At 44.4% G+C, this 24,329-nt stretch overlaps 1 protein-coding gene across 1 annotated transcript in view; it reads left to right on the top strand.

The window, feature by feature from the left end:
- Positions 1–23,099, top strand: part of efnb3b (ephrin-B3b) — a 49,793-nt gene extending 26,694 nt beyond the window's left edge. The window contains exons 3-5 of the mRNA XM_028956137.1: positions 16,085–16,177; positions 17,873–17,938; positions 20,669–23,099. Of these exons, the coding sequence (XP_028811970.1) occupies positions 16,085–16,177; positions 17,873–17,938; positions 20,669–21,096 (587 nt within the window). The 3' untranslated portion in view covers positions 21,097–23,099. The remainder of the gene's footprint in view (positions 1–16,084; positions 16,178–17,872; positions 17,939–20,668) is intronic.
- Positions 23,100–24,329: the final 1,230 nt, after the last annotated feature.

Raw genomic sequence — 24,329 nt, 5'->3', positions numbered from 1 at the left:
GATAAAAGTGGATTTTGATTTTTTTTTTTTTTTTATAAAAGGTAGAAGCACTCGACCAAATCCCTGATTTCTTGTGAGATACAGGACACAGATATAAGAGTAGGCTTTATCCACTTTTCATGTCACACACCTGGTACATGAAGGTTAGGAAGCCTATAAACAGCAGATGTGGGAGGTCAGATCCTCCAGTTTCTTGTGGTAAATCTCTTTTAGAGAAAAACCTTTTAACCTCTCATCTGGAATAACAGGAACATTTTTTAAAAAATTGTGCGTGTGCGGTTTCAGAATGGGCACACCACCCAGGAGTCATGTTTCCATGAATCAGCCACTTTTTAATAATGCAAAGGAACACACGGTTTAATTTAGAAAGATGTAGGTGAAATAACAGCAACAACAGCATCCGCAATGATTCAGTGAGCCATGCAACATTAATCTGATTCATTTGGTCGTATTAATGAATATAGACAATCGAGTCGACTTGAACTTCTTAGTTTCTAGCAGGTGTTGAGCAGATGCTGTATGAAAGATGGAGGGATGGACCTAGAGGGGTTGTGCAGGCCGAACAGTAGCAGGATGGAGGAATTGGAAGAAATCTATAACTGGTGAATATTTGAGGACGTTTAAGACCTCAGATTTGAGTTTCCACCCTGACCAGACTCATAAGGCAACCAAAGACATGCGTGGAATGAGAGGCCGAGAGGGGTGGAGATGAAGGGAGAGAAGGCATGCAGAGAAGAGGAAAAAAGAAATGAACATTGGAAAGGATTGATTGACCAACCACGTTTCGACATTTAATGACGCTGAAATTCTTTGCCATCGTTTTTTTTGGCTGAGCTGATTTTATCGTCACACAAATGGCTCCCCCTGCTTTTATTGGCTCTGAAGACTTCCATGTGGCTTCTTTCAGCCAATCAGGGACGCGTGCCAGGCATTGACTGCTGCTGAATTCCCAAGCTGATGACAGTGATCGGAATAGCAATGAGAGTGAGATTAAAAATCAAAGGAAACGCTGTAAAGAATAGACACACACACACACACACACACATGCAGTAAGAAATCATCAATACTGGCAGATATTTGTTTAACCACACATGCGCTAGATTTCAGACAAAGCGGTACTAGCAAAAAAATTAACACACACACACAGACACCAAAGACAATATCTCCTATTTTAGAAACACACAGTTGGATAAGCAGCTAGAAAAAAACAAAAAAAACAATACGTTTTTGGATGGGATACAGAGCCGCATTTGGTTTGGCAGTGAGCGGGTGGCTTTATTCCAGAAATTTCTCAGAGCTCTTTTCATTCAACCACCGAGACCCATAAGACCAAAATAATAAATGAAATAAAACCGAGTGCATCCAACGTCCACACAGAGCAAAGAATTATTATTATCCTTACCCCACCCCTCAGTAGCCTGTGTAAATGGTTTGTGTGTTGTTGTTAATTGGCAGGCCCCAGTGAGGAAATGAGCGTCTGCGCAGTGGTCAACACACTCGGTTTGTGTTTCAAGCTCAAGACTGAAACACACACCAGCTCACTGAAGACACTTGTGGCACAAAATCCCGAGAAATTCACACACACACACACACACACACACACATGCTCTGGCCCCATTCCAGTAAAACCTGGACACATGCACACACAAACAAGAAATCATTTGGCAGACGTCCATGTATTAAAAATGGCAACAAGCGAGAGAGACGAGAGGTCCATCGCGTCGATCCGCAGTCATATCGTCAACACGTGTTTTTGAGTGTAAACTGTCCCAAAGAGTCCCAAAATTAAGGTGCGGCGTCATTCTTATAACACTGTCCACATGATGCATGAACCTTAGAACTTATTTATCTATTGTAATTAAAAAAGCACATTATACATACAAAAAAAACGTGTTTTACTAGATTCTGTGAAGGTGGCAAATAAAACTGTGAGAAATGCAGAAATGCAGATGGATGCAGAAACCCTGGAAAAATTGTGATGTCATGTTAAGAGCACTTCGTCCAGCCTGAGGTTAGTGTGAATACCTCCCCAATTCAGGTCAACAGTCACAACTGCCCTAGAGGGAGGAGGGCCTGGAGGACCTTGCTTGTGCGCTCTATGATTTTTTCACTGTGGGAAAGGGGGTATGATATCTATGTGTGTTCGTGTGTGTTCGTGTGTGTTCATGTTCTCTGAAAGGTCAAATATTAAAAAAGCAAACTAATTGGACTAGAGAGTTGTGAACATTTGTTTAACCTCACCATTCTGTCACTGCGGACTGCAACACACACACACACACACACACACACACACACACGCGTGCACACTCTCCTTCTCCAAATGTGTCTCTGTGCCCTTCTTTGTGGCTTCCCTCTCCCACCGCAAGCCCCAGACAAAGCCAGCTTTGTGCTGCACTCTGCCGAGGAACCACTTGTGGAGGGATGCGTTTCCCAGGAATAGAAGGGGGACGTTTATTCAGCACGCACCTCTACACCGACCCCTGACATCACCTCGTGGGTCTGCATGCAGAAACACACAAACATGGCTGTAATTTAGTGCACAGGTTCACGCAAACGTGACCTATAATGAGCATAATGAGGGGAGTGTGCGGCACCTCGGTCTCTTACACACACACACACACACACACACACACACATGCAAACACACAATGAAAAACGCTGTCTCACACTCTGAATTACGGACATTCAAAAAATACCCTCTCAGTAGTGGCCACGCCCACTCACTGTCAACTATAATCACACCAAACACACACACGGACACAGCTTTACACACAGAGGAACAACTAATAAACACAGTGATAAATGTGTCTACATGGACACACACACACACACACACACACACACACATCTGCTCAGCCCCGCTGCTTTATTATGTCCAGTGCAAATGGCCCTGCCTTTCTCGGATATCTCATGCACACACACACCGTTGTGGGGTAAACACATCTTCAGACGGAGAAGCCTGATGTTTACCCTGCGAGGAGGGAGATTAGATGTTCCGAGGTGGCGGTGGTGGAGGGCGGGGTGCATTGATCCCCAAGATGTTCATTACAGGGTCCAGGGGGTCAATGCAGGGGAAGGAGCGCGTGGGACAGGACGGCAGACAGGAGAGAGCAAAGGAAAGAGCGGAGGAATGAAGATTCTCAGGGCGTCTACTGAAGGATGGCAAATCTTCCTTTACTGACATCCTTTCTTCCACTGTTTGAGTCTCACTGTTGGTCAGAGTCCACTCAGGTTCTGTCTCTCTGGGTTTTTGTACTTTTGGAGCAGGAGCTAACAGGAACTGGAACCAATGCTGCTTCAGCTTCTTCGTCTATCTTTGCAGTCAAGTGGATGTGGCCGTACATTCTCTCTTTCTGCTCTTTTTATTTGTTGAACGTCATCCTTTGCCCAGATAGGGGTCGATGGGCGTATTTCCCTTTTTTCCTTCAACACTTGCTGTAAAGCTGGACAGGAACCATAACGGAACCCTTTGGTACTGGGCTGGAAACCAGTGGTGATAATGATCCAGTCGAAGCTTTCCTTACAGACACGTTCTCCATCCTTTTGGGGACATCTTACAAACACAAGGAGGTATTTTTCCTAGATAGACATACGCACTCCCGTCAATTCTCTCGTCTTCCACTTTTTTCTCTTGTTTTTGGCTTATTTTTCCGTCCTGCTCAGAGCAGCGAGCCAAGAGCTTAATTCCCCACATGGCAGAACGGGGGTTGGCTGCCAAAAATATTAATATTCGTTAAAAATGCCAAAAAAAAAAAAAAATGCAAAACCAGTCGCCTTGATGATGTAATCAGCCGGTGATATGGTGGTTGTAGCACCCGAACACGGGCCGCGATCGGCTTTCCCACACTTTTACGGCAGGGATGAGCATGAAGTGGCCGTAGAGAAGCGGCGCTTAATCCCCAGTGGTCTGGGAACAAAAGAGCCCTGTGAATGTTTAGGCTGCTCATTTGTCGCTCTGGAACAGATAAGGCTCCTTTATTGCTGATTAGTAAGAGCCATGACCATGTTTATTGCATGGCTCTCATTACCCCATGCAACCCCACACACTGAATCGCCGGATGTATCAGGCATATCTTTTCAGCCCCCCCCAAAGACTCCCCAAAAAGCTCTGGCACCCTCTGATCTCAGCGTGTTTAATATATTCAATTAAGGCAGCAATTAGGCTAATTAATTCAGAAGACGACGGGGCCCAACCTGCCCCTGCTCTTTGCTGGGGATCTGAGTTAATCCCCTGCCCTGAACACACTAACACAAAGAGGAGTCATAGATAATGGGGACAGAAGTGTGCGTCTGCATGGCGAGAGAGAGAGAGAGAGAGAGAGAAAGAAAGAAAAGCAGCGAAACATCAAGAGAGACATTTTCTCTGCTGTTTAACCAACCAGAAATTCCTTTATTACGCGAGCATGCTGAAAAGGAGGAAGGAGAGGGGCATTCATTTCGCTGCGTGCCGTGGTGCTTTAAGGCTCATAATGGAAACGTGTGTGCTTAAGATGAAGCCGTCGCCCCGGAAGATCCGCAATATCTCGTTTTTTTTTTTTTTTTTTTTCGGCTCTTGCTTTTGGCATGAGTGAGTTCTTGAGAGCCTCATCTCTCTCTCTGGCGTCTCCCGGGAAATGTGTTTACTTTGAAAAAGTGATGCTCGGTGCCCCGTGTGAGTCGCACGTTTAAACGATGAAACGGAAATAACAGTTTTCCGTGTTCTCTGGGACCGCAGCTCTTCCCTGGGCTACAATGTCATTTCCTTACCCCTGTTAACACTTCTGCCAGCCTCAAAGCAGCTTTCTCCTCACACGTTTTGTGTGTGTGTGTGTGAATCCGAAGTTTTACACATTTAAGGCCTTTATCCTGACTCCTTTACACATCTGTGATGCAACTGGTGCTTCCTTACTGAGACATTAAGTGCTTTTACTCTGCGATCACAATAAAGTTTTTTTTGTGCTCTATGCTCTAAAAAAGTTCTGAATGATGTGTAGACTGTGTAGATGAAAGATGTAAAGTGTAATAAATGCCCTCGATCATCATGCTCTCTTCTTACGAGCACCAAAAATGGCATAGTGCTGAGTACTTCAGAACTACCTAACTGCATAACTTTGCAGTTATGGCAAACCCAGATGAAAAACTTTTTATTTTTATGACAGTCTCACTGCTCGAGCAGAAAACAGCAAATGAGTTGAAAGGATGCCAGATGCCATGTAGACTCAGGTGAGTAGGTCGCGTAATTTTAAGGCTTCAGGGTGTTTATTAGAAATCCTAGTGTGGAGGGCTGTTTTCATTACAGTTAGAGTCACGATTGCAGGTGCCAGTGTGATAATGGAGGATGCATTCGCATGACTTCGACACAGAAAAGGGGATTTATTACAGACAAGGATGCAAAGCACGCATAGTAAGACTGGACAGGACATACAACACATGCAATGACCTGACAATGACATGATACAAACGGCAGAATTATACAGACAGCAGCAGGCGCAAACACTCAGGAATTAGGGGAGCCCAGTGCACAGTAATCTCTGGTAACCACCCCGCAATGCCAGTTCGTGACAGTTTGAAACAGAATTTTAGGCTCTTTAGTGAACAAGTGAATGCTGCAGACACGAAATTGGCCTAATATCATATAATATAACATGATGATTTAAAGCACCTACACCAAATATATAGGACAGTTCTACGCAAGATGAGTATTGGATTTGATCAGATTCTCATGCAAGACTTCACACACTGAAGTTTTTAAGTCCTTGTGGGAGCTTAGGGAATATAAAATGCTAGAATGCGAAACTACCTGTGTGGAACGACTCTAGGCAATGCCATCTCTTTCAGTTTGTCGCTTTCCCTGATATTTGACGTCTTACTGTGTGAGAGGACATTTGGTTTGTCACCAAGACAGAAAATGCAGAACGCACACACAACCAGAAACACATGCCGCACTCTTCTCATATGCATCCCAAAGCTGAACTCTCTATTTCTGCTACAGTATAAATGTCCTTTGTGGTAAAGCTGACAGGAGAAAGTATGTCACATCAGCAAATCAAGCCCACAGGAAGCACACAAGCATTTACAAACGAGCCTTAATCACACCCTGACATAAAACAAACACACTCGGTCACACACGCTTACACAGACATACACACATCCGCATGGCAACGTCATCTCTTGTCTTTTTTTATGCTCATCAGATTCCGCCCCCCCCTTTCCCCTTACTTGTATTCATTCTCTCTGGCTCTCTCCCCCTCTCTCTCTCTCTCTCTCTGGAGAACAGCGCACAGGCAGCGAGCGCAGATGTCAAGATGGATTATTTCAGCTGGTTGCCTTTCCATGTTCTCTCTCTCCCTCTCCTTCCCTCCTACTCCAGCTCTCGCTCTCGCTCACATCCTCCTCTCTCGCATTCACTTTGTTTGTTGGTAGCATTAAAGAATCACATGAAAGGATGGAGGAAAGTTAACTCGTTCCCCCTGGCAACAGAGCACCGCCATATCATTTTGTTTTTCCGCGGTGGGTCACAAAAAATGTGGCTGGTGGGCTATAGAACTTGCAGACGGATGGGAAGGAAGCAACCTGCAGACGTCAAATGAATTGCAGGGACATTCAGTGTCCCCCTGAACCTATGCAAGGTTCTGCCTGCAAGGGCTGCCGCAAATGTAATCTCCATTAACGTGTGATGGGCCACAACAACATGGTTTTGGATGAATGGTGCCCAGGCCTCCAGTAAGCATGGAGAGGCTGCGACAAGCTGGTGCTGCTTATCGTTCTTCACAAACTGCATGTTATTAATGCTGTGCAGGGGCGTTAAGGGGTTAATTGGCTGAGAGTGTGTGCACCGTGCACCGTGCACCGTGCCGGGTGGAGGTCAGGGCTACGTCAGCAGGCGTAGCGGCGCTGCTGTTTGCTTCTGGACCCTTTCATGTTTATGTCTGCTCTAATCCAGCACAGACTTGGGAGTTTTGACTGCAGCTCAAGAGGGCGTGATGAAGCCTGGCCACCAACCCAAGTGTTTATACGTCCCCAAGGGTGGCTGTGCATGTGTGTGTGTGTGTGTGTGTGTGTGTGTTTAGATTTTCAGCTTAAAATGTCTTGAGAGTGGAGGCAAAGCTGTTAAGAGAGACAAACTAAGACAGAGGAGTCAGAAAGGCACAGATTCACACACACACATACACACACACACACACACACACACACACACACACACACTTGCCAACTGCTGATTTTCAGCTGACATTTCTGTTCTTGCAGTGTTCCCGTTTCCTTCATTAAAGCCCTTAATTAAAGTGACAGTTGTGTGTAATTACAGTGTTTAACTGCAGTACTCAGTGCAGAACAGGCTGTGTCTGCTCTCTCTCACACACACACATACACACACACACACATCTTGCACAATTTGAGTGTGACTACATGTGTTGTTTTTAAAGTTACTGTGTATGTGTGTTCAGCCTCTGTGACATTTGCCATCGATTCTCCCCGAAGTAAACAGCTTTTAAAGTGAAAAGCCCTTCAATAGGTTCCCATCCCTCCTACAGCTTCAGCCTTCTTCCCTTCATCTCCTCCCTCTCCTTCCTTTCCTCCTCTCCCTCACCACATCCACTTTTCTTAATTTAGCAGCTCCTCCTTCTCCATCTTCACTCTCTATCCGTCTCTCCATCTCGCCCTCTCTGTCACAGATCGCCGTCTTGGTTCCTCCCATCAGGCCAGTGACCCATTTCTCCCTCTCTCCCCTCAGACTCCTGCCCTTCATCTTGAGTCTCCGTACTACTTCTCTTGCTCCATACTGCATATTCTGGCTTGGCCATGTGTTGGTATTACAACATTATCTTGCACAGACCCAGATGCTTCTCTGTCTCTCGGAGGCGGAGTGTCCTGTCTGAGTGGGTCTGAGTGGGTTTGGATGTTTTACAGGTGAACAGCAGAGATGGTTTTAAAGCATTACAGTCATAGGAACTCAAGATTTCCTACAGGACAGGACAATCCTTTTCCCCTTGGTGTGTTTAATAAAACGCAGAATCTGCACTGGAGCATAGTTTTAAGTCAATTATTTATTTCCTCAAATATCCCAAGTTAGATTTTCTGTGGACGTTTTTTCTGGTCATCATTCGAAAAAAAAAGAATTATCAAAAGAAAAGCCAATTGCTGATGAAGTATGTTCAGCAAATTGTTGAAGTACGCCTAGGTACATATGCATCTTACACAAAGGTTGTCTGTATAAGATTTATTATACATGTTTAATTTTTCTTACCCCAGCTCCCCACAATATGTCTAACTCAGTGTGGGTGTGTGCATGAGAGAGAGAGAGAGAGAGAGAGAGAGAGAGAGCATGTGTAATGGTCATCTGAAAGAAGAAAGAATGAAATATAGCAGCAGTGGGACGAAGCTTGAGCTAATGGCTGTATTCTTCTGAACCACTGAGCAGAAAACGGGGAGCAGAGAGAAAGGCAGATGGACAGAGGAGGGGGGGTGACTGAAGGAGAGAGGTGGAGAGAGGGTGAAAGACAGATGCAGGGAAGAAAGAGGAAGACAGAGTTATGATGGAAGAGTACCACTCTACCCTCATTACTTCCCGTGTAACTCCGCCCACTCCCCTCCGCCCCTCCATTTGGCGCTTTGCCCTCACCTCCACCAGTCTGCCCCCAGCCCCCACGGCAACCTGTGCCCAAAGAAGCAGCAGGGCAGGGGCGCTGTACCTCCCTACCCGCCTGGCAAGAACTGCCAAGCCTGGGGGGCTGCACATAGACTCTTTACACACACACACACACACACACATTCATACACAGATTCTATGATCCATCTTGTTCCCACATAGACACTCAGACAACACACACATCCTGGTGTGTAATCTTCATACCTACGCATCACAAAATAGACTAGATGCATATGCAGATATATACACACACACACACACACACACACACACACAGTATTCCAGTGTTCAGCCAACACTCTGCCAAGTCTGAGTGAACACACATTCTCTCTTGTGAGTGGCTGCAAGGGCTGTGACTTTGGTGCACACTGTGTCTTGTGTGTGGAATGGAATGCAATGTTGCGTGCATGTCACCCTGGGGATGAGAGGAGATGTTTAGCCTTCGTTTCTGAACTCCCGGACCGCTGGATCGGCAGAGTTTTTCTAAGAGCTCATCTGGGACAGGAGAGAGAACAGCGGGGAGCAGTTTTTTAAAAAAAAAAGAGAGAGTGAGAGATCTCACACACACAGACACACACCAGCACACACAAGCAGAGAGCAACAGAGGGCAAAATCTGACCCATTTTTGGAAGATTCTGTTCGAAACTGATATAATAAACACAGGCCACACACACATCTAAAGTAAAAATGCACACAATGCCCCACTCTTTAGTTTTGGCATTGGCATCAGATACACCTGAACATAATGGAAGTCACACATGTTCATTCACACCCGCAGACATGTTGAAATTGTTGAGTGGTGCACGTCACACACTAGCAGCCACAGCCATATTGAGTCATTAACACACACATACACACACTCACACATGCCAAATACATGAACACATATTGCTTCATACCTTTAGGCCCGCAGACACACCCACGCATAATGTGTTCTCTTTTAGAAGTGACGCGGGCACACACACACACATTCACACACTCAGTCACACACTTTAACATGTTTGAAACGTTGCCTGGCACACCCTACGCATGACTGGCACACGCTGGTGACAAATGCTGGCATTCACACATTTACACACGTAGACACATAGGCTCTTTTCCCCATCTCTCTCTCTCTCTCTTACACACACACACACACACACACACACACACTTTTAACAGAGTATGCTGTGTTTGTCCCCAGAGCATTAGTTATTCAGCTCCATTTACCCGACCATTCCATCACCCACAAGCACACTCTCACCAACACATAAAAATAGCTCTTCACACCTATACACACACACACACTCGCAGACATGAGTTTGACCCAGTTTGTAAAGGATGTCCTTTCTCACTGGCCCAAATCAGAGTCTCCACGCCGACCGTTAGCCGCCGTTACAAAAGCGGCGTTCCTCTCTGCTGCCTCCTCATTCAGCGTAGCACAGCTTCACGGGCCTCACAGGCCAAAAAATGGCCTCCAGGGCTATCCCATCAGCCTCCGCTCTCCACGGGGTTATTGAGGCGAAGCCTGGCGTGAGAGGGCTCTACAGGTGGCTGTACTCTCTGTGCTTCCCCTCTTTGTATGTCAGGCCAGATCAGTTTGTGAAATGGATGTTTCTAACAACAAAAAAACTAGAAGGGAAATTTGACTTTACACCATTGGTGGACGAGGTACACAAACCATGTACTTGAGACATTTAGAGTTACCCAAATGTTACTCCATTTAAATTTTGGATTGAGTAAACATACAAAAGTACAGTGGTATATTGTGGCTCTACTGTGTAGTTTTAATTTTTCTCGTTAAATCAATTCATTTTAAGTGAAAGGAATTAGTCACATCTGACATAAATTTTTTAATGGAATACCATTAATTACTCTGAAACTGATCATTATTAAACCGATATATTTACATTTATCAGACACTCTTATCCAGAACAACTTACAATCAGCAGTGTCAGGGACGGTCACCCTGGAAAAAAAAAAGTCCTTCTTTTCTACAACTTTGAAAAAATCTCTAGAATAAGGCCATGGATGTTCTGGCAAGCTGGACTCCAGTGAGTTCTCTATTTGAAATGCCCACATAAGCAAGTTCATGCAACCAGTAGTATAGCAGGTCAATAGCCCCGCTATAGGCATGCTGTAATTCCACTGGTGCACTTATAGTACGCACCTCAGATCAACTTAAAAAAGGATCGACTGCCTTTGGAAAAAAGTAGTGGAGTAAAATGTAAGATATCTGACATAGAAATGTAGAAAGAGTTCAATTAAAAAGTCCCTACATATAAAATGTAAATACTGTCCACCATTGCTTTATACTGACACAAAAACAAGCACACACCACTATGCATGGTTAAAAGCACAAGCATATACTGTATGTGTGTGTGTGTTGTCGCATCTGAGCTGGATTAGTGCACAGAAGCAGGTTCCGACAGGAAGACAGAGTGGGAGTGGCGGCTAGCGATGTTAACCCAACATTGAGACGAATAAGTTGATGCGAAGGAAAATGTCACTGAGCACTGAGATTCGACCGAGCACCACACTGACAGAAAGAGTGAAATCATTTGTGCCCTGTTGGTTCCTTCGAGAGGTTGTGTGTTCTGCGTGAGGGCGTGTTTGGTTATGTAGCTGGTTGGGTTAGGGGATAGTAGATTGGTCATGTAGTTGCATAGAACACATTATATATTTTTCTATCTTATATCTGTAGCGTTCTGTGCATAGTGCAGAGCTGTACAGTTTTTCTGTCAGATTTACTTCACCTCAACCTGTGCAGTGCGGCTTTCGCACAGCTGGTCTTTGCCCTTTCTGTCCCCCCCCACCGCCCAAAAAAATGTGTTTCACTCCTAATGAATTCTGATTTGGTGACTCCCCTAAATGCCTCATACTGTAGCAGAAGCTGCCATCAGCACTCAGCTCGCTCCTTACACCTAATCACCCCCATTAGCAAGGACTTCCCAATCTGGTCCGGTGGTGTGAAGTTGAGGCCGTGCTGTGGAGATTTTGACCCGGTCCAGCTGGGTTTCTGTCTTATTGACCTAAAGTAAACTGTTTGGTCTGGATGGTAGGGTGGGGCAGGCTAATTTCTGAGAGCTGTGAAACATTTACACAGCGAGGAAGCAATTTTGTGTGTTTCCATGGCATTGGCTAACTTTAGAACACCATATGATTTGCTATTTTGACTGCCTGTCTCACATATCCACACAAACACCCTCTGCAGTCAGTTAATGGAGTTCATACCTCAGCTCCTCCTTCCTGAATAATTTATCCCACCTTCGTAACCTTCAGAACTGGTGCTTCTCACACTAGCCCCCTCCCTATCCTCTTCTTCATTGCTGTTCTCTCCAGGACAGTCGGCCATGGCTGCCAAACCACAGAGGCACCAGACACCCACCCAGATCCAAACACCCAACCCCTAAACTACATTCAGTGCAGAGAGTGTAGTTAGTACCTGTCTGTACATGTAAATAATGCTCATTTATGGATAAATGTCAATCAAATAAGCTACAAACCACATGTCAAGCTTAGTTTACAAAGGTTGTGACCATTTTTTTTGTCTCTTGCCCAGACGTATGGATTGGATTGGGTTATAAAAAAAAAAAAAAAAAAAATATATATATATATATATATATATATATATATATATCTCAAGCCATTTTTACTACTTGAACGCTGTGATAAGTCAGTGGTGTTGGAACAACCTGTAGTAGGAAGGGACATTTGAAGATTCAAGGTTTAAGGTAAGTTAGGGTCTAGCAATGTGTTAAAGTTCATTTCAGTCTGAACAGTCAATAACACAGCCTCTTGTCCAAAACCGCTTACAGTATCGTCTGGCAACACTCCCGTTTCTCGATCACCTGCCAAATGTAAAGTGAGAGTGGAAGCCATACAGATGAATACGTAGTTCACTTGGCAAATTATCATTCATTTGCAACAGACATATCCTGCTGAGGGACACATTTTCCCCACCTAGTAGAAACGTTGCCACATGTCGCTCTGAGCCCGCCACTTCAGGACTGATTAATGTTAAAATGTTTGAATGCATTTCATTTTTTGCTGATACTTTGAGTGCCCAGAAAGACAGAGTACGTGATTGTATCCCGAGAATCTGCCTGTTCTCTTCTCCACTTTGCTTTGTCTGTGAAATAATGCGCACTGAAAACATTCAAGTCATTTTCTTGTCAAACATTGTAAAAAGCACAATGCAGACAATCAGGCCTAGATCACAACTACTCCGGTCTTTCTAAAAATACCGTTTCAAGAGCGCCAGGTCTGTTTTCAGACTCTACTTTCGAACTTTTCTGTTGTTTTTTTCCCTATAGGCGAGGCATTTGAGTTGGGAGATTTGTGCGCCGTCAACGTTTGCAATAATAACAATAATTACACTGTTACATTAGTTGACTTGCTTTCCAGACTCTTGTCTTGGTAATGGCTTTTGAAGGATACATTAATGAGTTATAGCGAGTTTATGAAAGCTCTCTGCATGATTTAGCGAGAGCTATTTGGTTACAGGAAATATGGAGCTCCTGCCAAGATATAAATAGTTGGCCTGAGTCACATCTCGCTGCTTTTTTCTTACATTTGCCGAGGCTGTGGTGAACGTTCACTGGTCCCTCAGCCCCTGTTCTGTGCATTTCAGTGAATATCAACGTCTGCAGGCTGCAGTTAGCAATTTATAAAGCGTTTTATTTCAGAAGGTGTCATAAGCTATAAATGAGTGTTCCATATGACACACACACACACACACACACACACACACACAGACAATATTACCTGTTGTAGCTCTTGTATGCACCCTTTATTATTTAACTAACATTTTTCCCAATTTAATAATTTCTGCCACTAGTAATCACTAATAGTGTTCTCACATTTCTAAAACACACACACACTCATACATGAAGCATAGGTCTGCACTGGTAAAGATCTCTGCCTTTTCTCTCAGCCGCTCTCTTACCCTCATTCCCTTTTTTTTGGCAGGACCACAGGCTCCTTTTCTGTGATGTCCTGTCCCTCCACTGCTTATCATTGTCTCAATTGCTCATCGCCCCCTCTCACCCTCCCTCCATGTCGTGTCCCGAATCGTGTCTCCTGGCCCAGTTGTCTCTCTAGGCATGTCTTTAGCCCTCGCATCCCTCCGTCTCTTTTGCTGCATTGCTCTTTTTGTCTCCTCTCCCGCCCTTGACATGACACTGTATTTTATAGTCATTTTCCAGTGACCGTGGGCACAAGGCTTTTTCTTCGTCATCCCCTCCCCACCTTTTCTATCACTTTTGTGTCTGTCTACCTCCTTCTCTCTCGCATTTGCTCTTTCCTTCACTTCCGATTGTCTCTTGTCTCCATCATGTCAGCACCGCCGTGTCAGAGACAATCAGGCTGGATCTGTGCCTACGGGGGTCCGTTGCAACCCCACCACTCTCAAATCTCTCTTTATCTTGCAGCCATTTTCATCATCTGTCGATATTTTACCTTTCACTTCACTGTACCCTGTTTAGCGCAGTGGCGATTCTATTATTAGCCTGATTTCTTCAAAATAATGTAGTCAAATTCTTCCTTTGGGAGGATTTTAAGCTTTTGTCTCTTTGCCAATGGCCTGTTTCCCACACTCTTTGTCAAGGTGGCTGCTGCCTGATGCTCTCCAAGTTAAAATACACATTTCATAATCTCATATATTTCAGCATGATTTGGAAATTGGTCTTTTTTTTGTTAATAGGAAAATACCAAAATGAGGCATTAACTATGGTCTGAAAGTTGGACCAAAGAAGACCAGGTTTCTAAAACCGCTGATCCCCTTTCAGCTGTATGATATTTCATATCATATTCATATTTCATAGCATGATTGTAGTTCTAGTAGATTTTCCAGGTGAGAGGAGTCCTGTCTGTTTCTTGGCTGGTCTCGACCAGCAGAACCTACAAAATGACCCCTGTGAGAATGCGAGCATCTTGAAGCGATTTGGGGGTCCCTCTCTTTCCTCTCGGTTTCTCTCTGGGGTTTTGGTCAGGTTGTGTTCTCTGCTGGACCTAGAGTTCACGGAGCCCGCAGTGCTGAGTCCAGAGTTCTGAGGAGACGAAGGCAGCGTTAGGGTGATTCCCCTGTTCTCAGCACACTGTAAAGATTATTACAGTATGTGTGTGTGTGTGTGTGTGTGAGAGAGATCTCAAAATGCTGCAGGGCTATATAAACCATCATCTTAATATTCTTCACGGTAGATTCATACCAAGTTTTACAAATGCACCATACCCGGCAGCGCACATTGCCTCAGCCAATCAGAAGGCTGCACTCTGCCGTGCTCTCCCGAAGACTTCCTCTCCAGCGAGTGATTGACAGGTTAAAGATCAGTGGGATTCTGTCCCTCTGTGGACTATTTGGTGCAGAGATAACAAGAGCTGGATCAGGACAAGGATGAGAAATAAAAGGCAAAGTGAATAAATATAGGAGGAGAGAGGGGAAAGGGAAGATCTGTGTTTATTCATTTTGGAGAGTTTGTTTTTTAGATGATTGCATTAAAGACAAGCCTTATGTACAATATGTACATCATGTGTTCCAAACCTGATAACACACACACAAACAAAATTATACCTTAAACACAGTATACAGATATCATACACATGTGCCCATGCACAGTGGCGAAAAATACAATGACTGAATACAAAATGAGCTACAAATATTAAGTTTCTATTCACACTGGGTGTTTTTGTACTGGAGAGGCAAAAACATACACACGTACCCCTGTTTTATTCATTTACGTATATAAATCCTGAGTACAAGCTGCATGCTCGGAACATTCTGCTGCGCATAGCGCCAGTTTGAAGATGTGTCCCACAGATCTCACCGGTCTTTCATTCTTTTTTAACCTTTCAGTCATCATGTGTCGTTTTTGTTAGCTCCCTTGCTTTCTTGCTTTTTACTTTCCTTCTGCTCATTTTGGTCAAATTTTACTAATTCTACAAATTGTGTAAACAATCACACACACACACACACACATACACACACTTGAGAAATATTTAAGAGGATGACTTTCACTTGTAATCCTTTACCTATCAGCACTCCACTCAGGGTGAGGTGAGGATGGATCTACTGGTGTATGTTTCTCTGTGTGTGTGTGTGTGGAGGGGGTTGGTGAGGACTGGGATGTGGCAAGTGTGTTTGGGTGTTAAATTGCCTCCAGTAGGGCGCTAAATTAGGACTTATTAATGGGCTTTCATGCACACTAGCATTTCGGAGCTTTGCCGGCTCTGCCAGACTGTGGTCAGAGTGATTGGTTGATCTCTGCACACTTAAGCTGAGAAATAGGTGTGTGTTAACATCAGTGTTTGGGCTTTATCTACATATGCATGTTTGAGTGTGTGTGCTGCCTGAACCACTTTGTTTACCTGGGGATTCTGAACTGTTAATCCTCAGACAGACTGACTCTGTTTTTGATTCCTACTTTTTAAATACTGTGTACATGAAATGATACTTAACAAACACTTCTCTATTCTCTATAGCCACCTCAGACGGGACTCGACAGGGACTGGAGAGCATGAGGGGTGGTGTGTGTGCCACACAGGGCATGAAAGTGGTGCTCAAAGTGGGACAGAGTAAGTACACACAAAAAATATGTTATAACTGTGTTATAACTTGGTAGCTACGAGTATGTAACAAACCCTGAATCTAAAAGATACAGCTCAACATAATCTTTCATATCAGAACAGTCAGGAAAACAAGGACCAGTTTGTGAAGTGATTGTCATTGTGATACATAGCAAGCTCACCACACGTGTACACAACAAAATGTGTCCTCTGCTTTTAACCCATCACCCTTGGTGAGTAGTGGGCAGCCATGACAGGCGCCCAGGGGAACAGTGTGTGGGGATGGTACCTTGCTCAGTGGCACCTCAGTGGTGGGAAACCACTTCAGATTACCAGTACACTTCCTTACTAGGCCACCATTGCCCCACAGTTTTACATTTTGTGAAAGTGCTTGTGTGTGAGACAAAGTGTGTGTATATTCGTTGTCTGTGTTTATTTATTTGAGAGTTTCAGCTCACTGCATCATTCCACAGACCAAACGGAAACTATGGTAGAGACACACCTTTTCAGACTGTTGACTCAAACCATTCAGCCTTTACTGAATGTTACACAAACATACTTTCTCCCTCTGTCTCTCTCTCTTGCAGATCTCACTGCACAATTTACTCAGTTGATAAAGGAGCGCAAGCACAGACACAGACTCAAACAAATATATCCACTCTCACGTCACACAGTACACAGTTCACACTGACACTGACAGTACAGTGCTGGTAATACGATTTCTTAGACACACTCACACACACATACACGCACACACACACACACACACACACACACACACACACACACACACACACACACACACACACACACACACACACAAGGACTTATCAGATATTGTTTGCTGGTGTGCTGAGTTGTGATAACATCATCAGATCTGTGGAGCTGAACTGAAGGATGCACTCTGTGTTTGTCCTGATGTCACAGACACAAGTTGTCATCTTCTTTCTTCTTCACCCTCTCTTACCCTCTCAGACAGTTCAATTCAAGGCCACTATGACTGTTTTGTGTGTATATCTCTGAACCCCAGGCTCAACACAACATACAGCGCCTCTATATCATCCAGTTATCGTGCTTAATAAAGAACCTCGGGAGATAAGGACAAGTCACTCATCAAATCACAGCTACACAATGCTTTGAAAAAATATGTTTTTTTTAAATCATTATTTGTTCTTAATTCTGGAGCTATTGAGAAGCATAGACTATTTATTGATTTTGTAAAACTGATATATGAATGACTTGTAAGGGTCTCATAATGGGAGAAATTGGGTAATATTGCACACACACACACACACACACTATAGTAGTCAGCTGTTATTGGTCAGGTTGGGAGAACGGCAAATGCGGCAAACTCAAGGTACACTACATTTTTGAAGAAACCGTGTCTGATTTATTTCCAGAAGTCCTGAAATGTATGTATTTATCAACAGCAGAAATTGCTGGGTTTCTGTTTTTATCCACCTCTCTCTCTCTCTCGCACGCGCTCTGTGGTTGTAATGTTCCGGCTGGTTTATTTGTCATTTAAATAAAAGATGTTTCGCTTTCTGATGAGACACGCAACTGTCGCTCTGTCAGGAATGTGTGAAACGCTTGATGCAGCCCATGACATCAGACACTTACTGATCTCAGTCCAGTTTTTGGTGGCTTTGGTTGTAATTTGGACTTTTTCTGACTGGCAAGCTAAAATGCCTTTTCCCCCCACAGGCCCTTACGGATTACCCCCCAAACCTGGAAAACCTGAGCAGCCTGGACGCACCAACAAGACCCCAGGTAAGGGCAGGGTGGAGCAGCAAAGACCCATGGGAGAAGAGCAAATGAGTGTGAGATAGAATGAAAAAGGATAGAGTTATTTTTGTCATTCGTTTGGCTTTCCGACAGCCCAGAGAGACTGAGAAGGACAGAGAAGGCAAAAGGGGAATGGTTGAAAAGAAATAAATGATATAGGAATTGAAATCTACGATAAGTTAAGAGAACTAGTGCAGGAGTGAGGCCTGGAATGACCATGTGAGATGAAGTGAGTAGAGAGGAAAAGGAGCGAGGAGGAGGAGGAGGAAAGAGATTATGGCCTTCTCCTTTCTTTTATTAGTATTTTTTCTGGTGCTTGTCTGACAACAAGAACCTCTTGACCTGAACTTCATGCTGTCTCTCTCTTTAATGGCGTCTCTCTCTCCCAGTGTCTCTCTCTCTCCTTCTGCTGAGCACAGCCTGAGCAGTTGGGGGAAGAAAGAGAGGCGAATGCAGGCAGATGGAGAGATACCAAATGCTAGAAGCAAATGGACTGATAGAAGCAGAGAATGGGAGCCGGGCTGTAATAATGGGCTTTTTTTCCATCTTTCTCTTTTCTCCCCTCGCACCCTTTCTGTGGGAACAGCAGTGGATGGTTAGTGTAGAGCAGATCATTATATCAAAAACAACAAAGAGACCAGCAGAGCAAGTGAATGGAGAGTAGGGTGGTTGGAGGAAGGGGGAGAAGAAGAGTGAGTGAGGTGGAAGGAAGGAGGAGTAAAGAGGAAGAAAAAAAAAGAAATGTAGAAAGGGATTGTGCCAAGAATAATGATGCTCCAATTGAGCAAGGTCAGAAGACTGAGGCTCACATTATGACTCCAGTCCCCTCAGCGAACCCCCCACCACTCACCACAGGAGAACAACACCGAACCCCGCTGCGCTCTGCAACCACTGACCATGACCCCACCTACAGTGAGAGACACCCTCCTCCTCCTGTTGTCCATACCGTCCACCTCTGGGCTCCAAGGAAACCTTGCAGTTTCTCAGAACTCTAAATTAACTCTGCACACAATTGCATTGACCTGGATCAGCAGTCAGTTCGGCCCGGGAGGGGTCATGCACCCCCTGCCAGGTACAGACCCATCTTCCTCTGACTGTGTGGCCGGAGCATCTGAGTAAACCTGGAGTTCCCCTCTGCTGTCCTCCAGCAGGGCTAGATGAAATGATCTCCCTCCCGCTGAGGCAGGGTCGGCAGGACCACGCCGTTTAAATTTGCGGCCGAGATCCGTGCACCCCAAAATCTCTTCACAGGGTCATTCTGTGGCTAACCATAGCCACAGGATGAGGGGGGATTGTACCTGCACTTGATGTGGTTTGTAGAGACTGGGTGCCTGGAGAGTCCGTTTACTCAAACATTCTTTACAAATGTGCTCTCCCCCTTGAAGTACATTTCACTGCTCCTGCATTTCTGTTTGTAATATATACCCAGACATGCCACTTTACTCTCCATTACCGTGAAGTGTTCTAAAATGGAAATTATACCACAGTAAGTTCTGACCTCACTTTGAGATTGGCTAAAAGGGGGAATGAGAGACCACATATCTTGAATATCATCATCATTCAAAATCATCAGTCACAGAATGTGCTGTCAATCTAACATCAACTTGATCATAATCCATCCCATATTTATTAAATCATTGACAGAATATCATGATAGTTAAAGGATACTGTAGTGAAATTGTAATTAGGCAGAGGAGCTTCAAAAACGTGGGTCATACAGCTTAGGCCACACATGTCAACCTTCTGACATAGAATGGTCTGTACTCCTCAGAGACAGGAAATAACACGTCCACCAGTACATTTACATTTTGGCACAGAACTCCCCAACACAATGCATGCTGCCTGCCAAAATTAGGCAATAAATTCTGAAAAACTCAAAAGTGAGTGACTGTCCTTGAAGGTCATTCATACGAATCTCACAAAACTCACACCATGCCGACAAATGACTGAAGTTGATATTTCATTTGACAAACCTTTTTAACATTATGTGTCGGTAGACCTAATACATAAGTCGGATGCACCAAACCAAAAGCTGAAATTTCATCTTCACAGGATGCTATAACTCACATACGTCATGAACATTTCAAAATTGATTTTAAATAATTGGTTGAGGGACACTTTTTTTAGCAGGAGAGGTCTGGTCTGGCTTCAACAATGGGTCACGGAACAGTCCATCTCAGCCAAGATCTACACCAACCTGTCCACACCTCCTTACATCTGCGATGTGCCCCCTAACAAAAGCCTGAAAGCAGACACTTCAGGCCACGATGGGGTGCGTGACTATTAAACCATGAAGATGTAGGCCTGTCAGGAAGAGCTTGCCACATTTGCATAGTGCTGATGATTAATTGTAGCATAATAACAGAGTGTTATTGAGTGTTTATGAGCATCATCCAGCGCTTGAGTAGGTTCCAGAGGACAAAAAAAAACTTTCATTTTACTGGCTTGGATTCCTCCAGCCTATTGTGAGTGAATTAGTGGTGTGGGAGTGAAAGGGTCTGCTTTAATAAGAGTCAGATGGTGACTTAAGATGGCAGACACACAAAGCGCCCTGTTGAGTGACCTTCAAGGAGTTGGGGGAAGGGAGCTGATCCCTTAATGAGTTCACTAAATCTGTCGTACTGCTTCTTGTGTATCATGTGAGATTTTTTCTTCCTGGAAACCAGGCCTCATTCCATTTCTAATCCCTGAATGTCTCCTCATCTCGTTCAACAGGAGGGGTAGATAACGACACTCGTCCCACGGTGCCAAAGGACCAGAATGACCCCCTTCCACCCTCTAACATTGCCATGATTGCAGGCGGGGCTGGGGGCTCCGCCTTCCTCCTGTTGATCACCGCCATCATCTGCGTGGTGTGTTACAGACGGCGACACGCCAAGCACTCGGAGTCACACCACCCTCCTCTCTCACTGTCCTCGCTCACCAGCCCCAAGCGGGGCGGGATTGGTGGAGGCGGCATTGGAGGCGGAGGTGGCAGCAACAACAACGGCTCTGAGCCCAGCGACATCATCATCCCGCTGCGGACTTCCGACTCGGCCTACTGCCCGCACTACGAGAAGGTGAGCGGGGACTACGGCCACCCCGTCTACATCGTGCAGGAGATGCCGCCGCAGAGCCCCGCCAACATCTACTACAAAGTATGAGGGCCCGAGAACGAGAGTGATTGACAAGAAGAGTGAAAGAGAGAGGGAGAGAGCGAGAGAGATGCCAAAAGCAACCCCACATCCCAAAATCCCACACCAGCAGGCTAACCCACGACTGTATATTACCAAGCAAGCCCCGCCCTCTTCCCCACAAGCCCTCCAGCAGTACTTAAGACTCTGCGCCTTGTCCGGCAGCCTTGACTCTCTTTGTTTTTATTCTTTAGACACAATATAAAACACTGACACCAAGCTGGGTCATGGCCCGTGTTTCTGCGGGGTGTTCTGGCACGTTCCTCTCACCTCTGGGAAAAAAGGACAGCCCTGATATTGGGAGATGAAGAGCCATACTCCTCTTCAGAAGATCAAAAAAAAAAAAAAAAAACTACAAATGGACCCCACTGAGCTGAACGAAAGAAAAGTGAAGTGAAATAGTTCTGGGGCCGCCCATGTAATCTGCTTTCAATAACAATCGTAATAAGTAACAACAACTGAACTCGTTCCTTTGCTAGTCCAGACAAAACATGAACCCCGGTACCCGGAGCTCACATGAATAGCATTTTCCCCCCCTCCTCTGTGTGTATTTGTTATCTCTGTTGCAGGATGGCCTCTAACTCAACCAATCATCTGACAGCATTCGGCCACGTGAGTCGAGATTGGTTGAAACGTAAAAGTCGCTGCCATTGAGAATCATGTATATTTTAACAGCGTGCATACTTGTGAGTGAGTAGGATTAAAAGGTTGACACTTCGGTTGCACAGAGGCAGTTAGTGGACGCCAGGATCGGTGGCGTATATGTGTTTGTTCTTTGTGCGTAAATGTTTGTGCGCAAGTGTGGGATGGTTCGGAAACCAAAACACGATAAGAAAACACAAAAAAAGTGATTTTAAAAAAAAATGCTCTCGACACACTTATTGATGATATATTATGACTATTCATAATATATGAATATATCCAATAAAGCATTTGTAGATGTTTTGTTTTTGTATATATTTTTTCATCCTTTGTAAAATTAAACTTACGTTGTTAGATCATTTTTATGCTTGATTTTTCAAATTCAGAGTCCTGATCTTTTTGTGTAAATTAATTTAACCTTTAATTATATCCTTTGTAATGTCTTGTTTTTTATTTTTCTACCATCTTCCCATGTTTCTCCATTTCATTTTCAAGCCATTTCCATTTGTGTATTTTTATATCGACTTGTAGTCTGTTGTAGTTTTGAAGCTAGGCCTCGTTTGTGGAAGTGTTGAGGTAGAACAATCTGAGAACGTTTTTTTTTTTCTTTCTTCCTGTTCTGAGGAACATTTTTGAACATGAAAAACAAAAAAAGAAGGGAAAAAATGTGCAGATGAAATGTAGATAAACAGCACAGTCTGGGAGAAGAGCAGTCAAGTAAGAAATGCCTTTTGGGGGGGGGGGGGGGGACAACAGAAAAACAAGAAAGATAGAAAGAAATTGCACATTGATGACATAATAAAGTCAGAGATGTAGGGTGGGGTGGTCTGGATTAATGGAGAAAGGAGACTTTGATGCAGTTCTGCAGTGGCCTTCATAGGGGACCTAGGTGTGTGAGATGGACAGTGCATCTCACGTTCATACAGACAAACAGACACAAACACACACTGACATATATACATACATCTCAAATGAGACTATTCTCTGCTTTCAGCTCATACACACACAAAAACACACACTTCGGATCAGACAAAACGCTTTTCAAAGAAAGCCAATCAATACACCAAGTACATTTCACACACAGACAGAAACATGCATATAAACAGTGATTACAAGTAATTCAGAATAGAGCCATTACATTTCTGCACACACACGCACACACATACAGTGATACTGATTGTGTTGTTCTGTGTTGTGGAATAGTTTCATTCTGATTGTGGTCAGGACTGGTTGATGGTAATGAGATGTGTATGTGTGTGAGTGTGTGTGTAAGAATTCTAGGATTATGAAGCTATTGTATTCAGACATGATAAACTTCAGTTTGTGTTAAACTGTTTTTGTGAAATTTGTGCTGCCGTAAAAAACCTGACACTCACACACACACACACGCACACGCACACGCACACACACACATACATGAAGAATATGATTTTGCCCATCATGCAGGTGGCATCCTCACTCTTCTGGTTTCAGCTCCTGTGAAAAATGCACTTTGATTTCCTGGTATTTCTTGCAATGTTTTATGTTGATCTTTGATGTGGGTGCTCACATACACACGCAAACACACGCCCTTTCACCCCGACGCAGCGCCGTCTCTGACCCTGCTGTATGCAAGAACTCTGCAGTTGCCTCTCAGTGTCAGACTCATGACTTTACTGAAACATGAAGCCATGTTACTGGCGGTTATGAGTGTATGTGTGTGTATTCGAATTTGTAAACCCACACACACATTCACATGACAGTCAGAGAGCGAGGACAAGTCCACTGGACTCCCCATTTAAACTATGGGGCTTTTGCCATTAACTGACAGTATTGTAGGCACAGAAAGAGGTCAAGAGCAGGACCCCACACCTCCATCCCTGCTGGACATTAGAATCCAGGGAAGGTCGTGGACCACAGCAACCCCCCCTCCTGACTCTTCTTTGTGATGCCACGTATCCTTCGCGCTTGTCTCCCATTTGTGCCTGTTCATCATTTTTTATACCACGGTTTCCTTATCGATAAGCTGGTGCTTCGCATTTTATTTCTTTACATTCAAAGACAGAGAGATGGGGGACGTGCAGAAACAAGAAGAGCCAGACCACCAGCCTGATCTCTGGCCTTTGTTCTGTTCGTTTTTTTGTTCGCTTTTTGTGGCAGTTGCTGGCGGTGTTGAGATTTCTGTGGAATCTCTGTCTGGTGTGAGGTTGTTATTATCCATCTGTTTGCCGTTGTTTATTCTCTCCTTTCCTTGGTGCACCTGACACGTTATTCAGCAACGCCTCTCCTGCCTTTTTCTTTCCCCCCGGCCCTTGCGTCCCTGAAAAAAAAAACACCTCTTCTAAAAAAAAAAAAGTACATTCCTGCTTTGGACAAAATAATAATGTTGATTAAAAAAATACAAAAATTGTTTAAGCACCACTTTGGTCTGATGTCATGTTTTCATGTCTCTGTTCTGAGTGATTTGTGTGCGTGGCCCTTTGATTAACCTATTGTCTTAAAAAGCACAATCAGTAATAAGCACTAATGGCAGCCGTGTTACTGGCCCCGCCCCCTGGGACCCTTATACCTACAGACGACAC

Source organism: Denticeps clupeoides, chromosome 1 (genome assembly GCF_900700375.1).
Source record: "Denticeps clupeoides chromosome 1, fDenClu1.1, whole genome shotgun sequence".
In the NCBI taxonomy this organism is placed as follows: domain Eukaryota; kingdom Metazoa; phylum Chordata; class Actinopteri; order Clupeiformes; family Denticipitidae; genus Denticeps; species Denticeps clupeoides.
The sequence above is the reverse complement of the archived record's forward strand: the minus strand, read 5'-3'. Positions and strand labels throughout refer to the sequence as shown.